Raw genomic sequence first — 9,040 nt, forward strand, 5'->3', positions numbered from 1 at the left:
GTTAAATTTCTCGTAAATTCCTTAAAAGTATAAACCGAGCAAAATTTTAACCAAGTTTTAAGCTTATATTTTTATTATGTTGTATACAATTAAGTGTTGTATTCACTTACCATCTCTGTGAAATTATCCGATAAGTCGTCATCATCTACAACGGTCTCATGTTTAGTTATTTTTCTTGTGGTTGGACACAGAATTTACACCAAAGCGAACCTTTTGCTGCAAATAGACATATGAAATTTATTATTAATCTAATAAAAAAATTAATTTCGGCTCTAAACTGATAAAAGGAACGTAAATAAATGTAATAATTAACAAGAAATATCAATAATGCTACTTACCAAGTTTGCACTAATTTAACAACTACTTTTGGCAACACACTTTCATTGCATTTGATTCAATTTATTCAACGTACTCCGATTCCTGAAAACAATATTTTGAGTTTTACTTACCAGTTTATTGAGCAGTCTTTTTCAACAGCATTTTTAAAATATTAATATCATCTTTTGTATATCTTTTAAAAAAAATATTTTTTTAGACATTTCCCACCATCGAATTTTCATTTTGATATAATGCACGGAGAGACTGTGCCCAGAAATTTTAACAATTAAAATTGTTGATTTTACTTTCGTAAATTGTAACAAAAACGTACTTGTTACTGCCAATATTCCGTTAAAACAACTAAAATTTAGTATTAATTTACTAACCTGTTTGTTGAAAATGCTAGAGGCAAAAAGCTAACAGATTTCCCGAACTCGAATGAACGTGCTCGACTGTTAGCTTTTGTTTTAGAAAAATCAAGATTTTTTTTGGTTGAATATAATTAACAATTGGTTGAATATTTAAAAGATGAACTTGGGTTTGTTTACGTCTGTCATTTGAAGTCAGGATCCGAACGAGAGCGGTCGATTTGTTGAGTTTGTGTTGTTAATTATGAAGTGAAAGGATGTGAAAGGTGAAAATTACACTATTTGGCTAATGTTGAAGTGGCAAATCAAAGTGTCGCAACTGGGGAGGTTGAATTGGTGAGTAGGTTTGTTGATGATTTCTTTGCAGGTGATAAACTATGAAGAGCAACAGGACGACCTTCGCCATGAGGACTTCTAATGCGAGTGAGCTGAACACGTTATAAGAATGTTTGATGGAAAGAGAGGGCAGTAGAAGGGAGATGCGGGCCAACTCTTAACGGATGGAGCAGCCCGGGCAAATTTAACAAAATGTTGGTTAGTCCAAGTAAGTGTGGGTTTATTTTTGCACAATAATTTATCTAATGTGATTCTTATTAGAAAACTGAATCATTTAAAAGCTTCACGCTTACGACGGATAAAATCTTAATGAAACATTTATTTATTTTTTCAGAATCATCAATTATAAAATACATAGAAATGCGTACACATGCCAACATAAAAAAAAAGAGATGAAGTAAAATATCAAAAAATAAAAATATATAAAATATATAATAGAAGATAATTATTATCTTGAATGTTTTGTTGCAATACGACTGGTAAGTTAAACTCAAAATATTTTTTTCAGGATTCGGAGTACGTTGTATAAATAGAATCAAATGCAGTGAAAGTGTGTTGCCAAAAGTAATTGTTAAATTAATGCAAGCTTGGTAAGTAGCATTATTGATATTTTTTCTTTCCTCATTATAATTACATTTATTTACGTTCCTTTTTTCAGTTTATAGCCGAAATTAAGAATTTTGTATTAAATTACCAATAAATTCCAAATGTTTATTTGCAGCAAAAGGTTCACTTTGGTGAAAATTCTGTGTCCTGAGACCGTTGTAGATGATGATGACTTATCGGATGATATCACAGTGATGGTAAGTGAATACAACACTTAATGTTATACAACATAATAAAAATATAAGCTTAAAACTTGGTGAAAATTTTGCTCGGTTTCTATTTTCAAGGAATTCACGAGAAATTTGTAATATGCTTTTTTATTATTTTTTTAGATTAATGCAATGTAATTTTTAAAAACATTAGTCAAATTTTACATGTTTTATAACAACAGTTAAAAAAAATTGTTTTGATGCTTTTTAACAGTAATTTAACAACTTAATGCAAAAAAAAAACAAATTAGTACAAAACGTTAAATTTTTAGGCAGAATAAATGTGAAAATAAAAAAACTCAGCATTAATTTGTGAGGCATTATTATAAAATTTACTGCAAATTCAATAAAAATGTTGCTAACAACAGCTAATTATTGACTACATGTACGAATATTTTTTTTGTATTCAAGTAAGACATTAGTTAAAATATAGCTAGAAATTCGGCCCAGCCTATATCGTTAGATAACACAGTTCAACAAAAAAATCAAATGTTTCTTGTCTCTGAGACGAGAATATGTGTTCCTAGTAGATTTTTGCCTGCTGAATCCGAATCCGGGTCCCGAATTGCTCCAAATGGTCCCAATTTTGAGATACACCCGTTTGAAATGTTAGTTTAGGCCAATATTAGCTACTTTGTCGACTATTTTACAAAAGAACGAACTATTGAATAAACAACTAAACCAATACATGTATCTTAAAGTTCACGTTTTCCCCTTTCTGAAACACCCCTGGTTTTTAAAATTTGATTGTTTCTACGCATATTTATAGCCATTTGAAAATTAGAATTGGACTTGCATGCAAGTTGGAAAAACTTGAATGAGAACCAACTGAAAATATAATTTTAAAATGCGTAGAAACAATTAAATTTAAAAAAACCAGGAGTGTTTCAGAAAGGGGAAAACGTGAACTTTAAGATACATGTATTGGTTTAGTTGTTTATTCAATAGTTCTTTTGTAAAATAGTCAACAAAGTAGCTAATTTTGGCCTAAACTAGCATTTCAAACGGGTGTATCTCAAAATTGGGACCATTTGGAGCAATTCGGGACCCGAATTCGGATTCAGCAAGCAAAATTCTACTACGAACACATATACTCGTCTCAGAGACAAAATCTTGTTGGACTGTGTAATTAAAGAAAATATATATCAACACTTACATAAATTATGTCTAATTAAGAAATGTTTTGTTACAAACCACTAATAATTTGCTGCATGCAAAAATATTTCGGTTGATACATACAAAATGTTGAAAAATAGTTGAAAAATATGTCCCAGCCAGTTTTTAACAGAATACTCCACAATATTTCAGCTGAAAACAAGAAATTTTTAGTTAATTTTCTGAAAAAAATATTCTAGCAGTCGACTGCTAGAATTTTTTTCGGCCATTTAACCAACAAAAATTGCAATTCCAACTATTTTTTTAGTTAATTTTAGTTACTGGTGGTCAGCAATTTCGGGTTAACAGAATCAACAATCGATTGTTGAAAAAAAGCTGTGTAAAAAATTAACCCATACTTTTAGTTAAATTAACCAAGATTTTCTTAGATTTGACCCGGCCGGTCTCTCCGTGTGTGTACGCATTTCCATGTATGTATTTTATGGTTGATGATTCTGAAAAAAATAATGGTTCATTTAAATTGTATCCATCGTAAGCACGAAGGTTCATGATGATTCAGTTTTCTAATTGAAATCACAATAGATAAATTGTTGTGTAAAATTAAACCCATACTTACTTAGATTAACCAACATTTTGTTAAATTTGCCCGTGCAAGTATTGTCGTGCAAGAGTTGGCCCGCCTCTTCCTTCCACTGCCCCTCTCTTTCTTTCAAACATTATCATAAAGTCCCCTCGCATCAGAGGTCCCCATTGCGAATGTCCTCGTCTTGCTCTTCATAGTTTATCACCTGCAAAGAAATCATCAACAAACTTACGCACCAATTGCACCTTCACAGTTGCAGCAGTGTGCACTTCGATTTGCCACTTCAACTTAGCCAAATAGTGTGATTTTCACATCCTCTTACTTCACAATTAACAACACAAACTCAACAAAAAGACCGCTCTCGTTCGAATCCTGACTTCAAATGACAGACGTAAACAAACCCAAGTTCATCTTTTAAATATTCAACCAACAAAATTTTTGATTTTCCTAAAACCAAAGCTAACAGTCGAGCACGTTCATTCGAGTTCGGGAAATCTGTTGGCTTTTTGCCTCTAGCATTTTCAACAAACATGTTATTAAATTAATACTGAATTTTAGTTATTTTAACGGAATATTGTCAGTAACAAGTACGTTTTTGTTAAAATTTACGAAAGTAAAATCAACAATTTTAATTGTTAAAATTTCTGGGCTCAGTCTCTCCGTGTATGGGAAAAATCGAAAAAAAATATGGAAAACCCAATTTTCTTACAGTTTGGTCTGCACGGTGCGCTACTTCCATCCAAATATTCCCAAACGTGAGATACTTATTGAAAATTTAATGCGTTACAACTTTGTACAACACACCAAAGCTGTAAAACTCGATCCTGAAAAGTTATTAGCGATTTAAAAAAAGCCATTTTTGTATGAAAAACATTTTTTTCACCAACTTTAGGCTCGGGTATCAATGGGTTAATCTCAACCAACTTCGCTCAAAATTTGCACAGATTTTAAAGTTATCGCTGTTTTAAGGCTAGATCGGAAGGAAAGGGGTCAAGAAACAGCTTTACGAACAGCAGAATAAAGGAGAGACAGCGTTTTCTTGGGGCTTTTCTTCACCCTCTCTGGCTTGCTTTCGCTGCCGCTGCTGCCCATTTGAAATTAAAACACGGATTTTATTTTCAAAAAATCATATCTCTTAATCCTGTTAATGAACTCCTCCCAGTTTTTAGTAAGTTACGTAAAAATGTCCGGGGAATCCGATAAAAATATTTCCAGACATAGGCTCTTTGGTACAGACACCGTCAAAACGGCATTTTAAAGTTTCATACGCCCTTTTCATATGTTAGGCTAGATTTTTGAAATTTCTCACTGTTTTTTTTTTAAAGGCCAACTTATCACCTTTCATTTGCGTATAATACAATTGAAATCGGTTGAAATGACGAGGAGTTACGATTTTTCGAAAAATTTGGTTTTTGCAAAATTCGACGAAAATGGCAATTTTTTAGACCATCCTAACACAGCGTAGGTCACCCTAATGGCCAAACAAAAAAATACGGGTCTAATTATTTCGGCCAGGGAACCCCCAGAAAAAAATTTAGCCCGATCCGAGCACTTTTGTTTTTTTTTCATGCTGTTTTAGTGAAGAATTGCTGTATAGATGTTTAGTACTTGATGATTTGTTGTGAACATATTTTAGGTCAATTATATTTTTTTCTTCGTTCGAGTCAGGTGTCACCCCTTCAGCTCTTGGGGTGACACCTGGAACGGGCCTTAGTACGCCACTTTACTGGGCAACCAAGGGCACATTTCGGTCTCTGTTATTTGCCCAAATAATACAAAAACTTGGTATTCCTTTGTTATTTACTGCTCGGATCCAAAAGATTTGCACTTCTTTTCAACACTATGTGTACAAAACTATACAAAATCGATCGAAAAGTACTGAGCTCGAAACACAATAAACTTGACCAACCGTCGGTAGAGAGCCTATCTCCGTCTAATGTACACGTAGTGCATTAACTTCATTATTTTTAACATTATTTAAAACTCGGAAACTTTTAAAGGGCCAAAGGTCCTTGAACTCAAAAACTGTTTTTTTAAATATAAAATACGTACCCTATGCATCGGTTCTGGATTATCATCACCGTTGTCTTCTAAATTGCCAGATATAGCGCGCTTTAATTCCGGTCCTGCTTCATGCAATGTTCTCAATCCAGCTTGCAACGTTGTACGTTTATTGTCATAATCAACATATTTATTGTCATTTTCTTTCCGTTTTTTAAATCTTCTGAAATAATCCTGGATGAGGAAAGTTGCATAGAATTTGCCGACAGTCACTTCATCGTCTACACCAGGTGGTGGAACTACTTGATCAAGTAGCTTAGGCGTAGTTCGTTTCCAGATTTGCCTGATCGTTGCCCTAAGTTCGGCGTTTGCATCGTCTATGTTTCCTTCGGTTTTAATTTTCAAAGAAGTCCTGACGACAGCAAAAAGAGTCGCGTTGAACAATACCGTGCCGTCACTGTTCAGGGGCATGTTCATGGACACTAGTCTCTTGCATGCAACTCTATGCGGACAAAGTTTGCCAAATCCTAAGGGTGGTGAAATCTTTCTTAATAGCGTTACCACGTCTAAATGCTTTATTCTTCCTTTGGCATCAGGATCATACTCGCTCCACAGTCTCACAAATTCATCAAGATGGTGAGGTCCAAGAATAGACCAATCACGTGTTAAATAATCAAAATTGTCCATAATAACGGCAACAAACAAGTTTATAATTAGGAAAGAACACAACACATAAAATGAGATAAAATATGGAAAAGCAATGCTCGACCCACAACCTTCTGGGGAACCAGCATCGTCAGATTGTGGATCACAATTAACTTCACCAGGTCTTGCCGAACAATCTAACATTATGTCTTGCCAAGCCTCTCCAGTTGCTGATCTGAATAGGACAAGTACTGCTTGAGGAAATGTTTGGAAATTATTGTTTCTGTGTATTGAAGTCTCGTCATCCATTGCAATTTTGCCAAATACCTAGCGATAAACAATATTTTGTTATTAATTTTCAACTTTATCAAAAAAAAATACACAAAATAAATTACCTGCATACCGATTACTGCATAAATGAAAAACAGCATTACAATTAGAAGTGCTACATATGGAAGTGCTTGAAAGGATTTAATAAAAGTCCACAGTAAAGTTCTTATTCCTTCACCTCTTGCAAGAAGTTTGACCAATCGCATCACACGGAATAAACGGAAAAAGTTGATTGATATAATACTGGAACCTCCCTGAAATTGTACATGGGGAAAATGTTTAGTACATATACACAAATAACGTGAATTGAGTTTACCTTCATTCCTTTACTAACGTTAACTTCTGAGTATACAATATCGATAAAACTTCCCAACACAATTATAAAATCAAAAACGTTCCAAGCGTCACCAAAATAGTTCTGAAATAATTGAAATATATTTTGTTTAAAGTTCAAATTTATATAGTCATAAAAATCATTGCACCTAAAGTTAGTTTTCAAGTTATACCGACCCCTATACCTATTTCTGGTATCAATGTCTAATTCTGTTATTCCTGAACGGAATCGACGTAACACCTAATTTTGGAACTGGGTCAGTTTTTAGTTTGATACCCTCTTTACACAGAGCTCACATTTACTACCAAACGTTTTGTTTGATAGCATGTGTGAGTCCCGTGTAAAAAGTGACAGTTTGTCAATGTCCGTATATTAAGAGGTCCGGCTGAAAACGTATTGGTCTTGAGTTAGTGAGCGAAAAAGTGTCAACATTCGCGATGCCGCTAGTTATGACGTCATAGCGTTCTGGCTTCCACAGGGCAATATAGGGATTTGATGTAAAATGCTATTTTTTATAATTAATGCGTTTTTAGAATACATTTGACAAAGCACAGACCATGAATTGTTATTTTAACGAAAATGACCGTTATCCAGAATAACCGGAAGCCCTTAGGGAAGTCCCAACAGGGAATTATGGGTATCGATACCGCACAGAATTTTTTTTCTTCATGGTGGTCATAATCTGGAATGAACTGGGGTCCTCAGGGTTGATTTTACGAGGTCCTGATGAGAGAAGACCTCTATAAAACGATGTGAGTATCGAAATACATTATTTCCATTTGAAATCAACATTTCTACATAATCTACTACAATAGAGATTATACAGATTTTTTTTTTATTCTCTGATTCTCTGTAATACTTTGAAATATTAAAAGATTAGATTTGAGAATTTTATTTATTTTCGAATTGGGAATCTTAACTGATACTTAAGTAAAACGTTTAGTTACGCTGTTAATTACAAGAAAGATGATTCATTTTATGTTGGCTAGTCTGAAAACTTTTTGCGTTTTCCGAAGATTGGTAGTACAATTGAAGGAGATGCGGATCCTGCTAAACACCGATCTGGTTTCTGTTGCTGTTGTGCTTAAAGTCTAATCCTTGCGCATGTTGTCCAGGTCACGCTGGAAAACGAACTTGTGTTGCTAACTTGTAGTTCGCAGCGGCAATCCAACGTGACACGTCGATGTGACGACTTGCTGGGCAAGCGATGACCAAGACCGAGTTGACGCAAACCGAGTCTGCCTCGGAACCGCGCAAGCCATCGCCATAGGCCATTCCTCGAAAGCAACGAGAAGGGCATCAACTGCTGCAGATAACCCTACAACGAGTTCGTTCCCGTTTGACCTCGGAGGCAACGTGATGCTTTCCTCCACCTCGTCGTTGGGTTCCAGGTCGACAAAAACTAAAGGGCCTCTCTTCGCCGGCCTTCTTCAAGTCATCCCTGTTGTGGTCCAGCCGCAAATCCTTATGCAAAAAGTCCACACCTCGTAAGCAGTGCCAGCAGTAACACGAGGGTGTTCGATTTAACATTAACATTCACAGTCCGAGTGCCAGAACCGTCGCCGACGAAGACGACGCCAACACTTGCCAGGTGGAAGTGTCCACCACCACCACCAACAACTCAACAACACCTCCGGCGGCAGCAGAATTTTCTGGCCACCGTCACCGTTCATCTTCTCCAAGGGCCAGACGCTGCCGTATTGCGACTGCTCCGAGTGCATCACGTGCAGGGGCGCACCTCGGCCGTGATGGTGCTGCTGATTACATAGTAGAACCTGCTGCTGCTTCAACGGCTCAAAAACTACTGCCACAAGGTTTGCCAACTGGTTGCTTCACGGGAACGGTCACTTCCTTTGCCGATCAATTTATCAGCTTCTTGCTCTTCCGGATCGAAACGCTTTTGTCCAAGCTGACACGACCGGATTCCAATTTGCTGGCACAGCTGAAATAAATCGGATGTATTTAGTTGATTTTTCCTACAATCAACAACAAATTTTGTTTACCTTCTTGCTGAGCTTGTCATCCAACTGGAAAAACGTTCCGGCAGGTTCTACGCCGCACAGGATCTTTGGAATCGGTTTAAAACTAAAAATCTCCGGAATTTACTTGCACTTCGCAACCAAAACAAACGGTATGACGTCACAGTCTTTCTGTTCTGCCAGTGCACGGAGGAAAATACAGCACAAAATTGGAT

General features: G+C 35.7%; 1 protein-coding gene across 2 annotated transcripts; it reads right to left on the minus strand.

The window, feature by feature from the left end:
* Positions 1-384: 384 nt before the first annotated feature.
* Positions 385-6,963, minus strand: LOC120431678 (muscle calcium channel subunit alpha-1-like). 2 transcript variants are annotated; one of them, XM_039596797.2, is made up of 4 exons: positions 6,829-6,963; positions 6,578-6,766; positions 5,589-6,509; positions 385-420 (listed from the first exon to the last, which is right to left on the minus strand). In XM_039596797.2, the coding sequence occupies exons 1-4, from the start codon at positions 6,832-6,834 to the stop codon at positions 400-402; spliced, it is 1,137 nt and encodes a 378-aa protein (XP_039452731.2). In that variant the 5' UTR covers positions 6,835-6,963; the 3' UTR covers positions 385-399. The 2 variants fall into 2 exon arrangements, with proteins under 2 accessions (XP_039452731.2, XP_052565044.1); XM_052709084.1 differs by lacking the exon at positions 385-420 and adding an exon at positions 3,418-3,447.
* Positions 6,964-9,040: the final 2,077 nt, after the last annotated feature.

The sequence above is a fragment of the Culex pipiens genome, chromosome 1 (assembly GCF_016801865.2).
Source record: "Culex pipiens pallens isolate TS chromosome 1, TS_CPP_V2, whole genome shotgun sequence".
In the NCBI taxonomy this organism is placed as follows: Eukaryota; Metazoa; Arthropoda; class Insecta; order Diptera; family Culicidae; genus Culex; species Culex pipiens.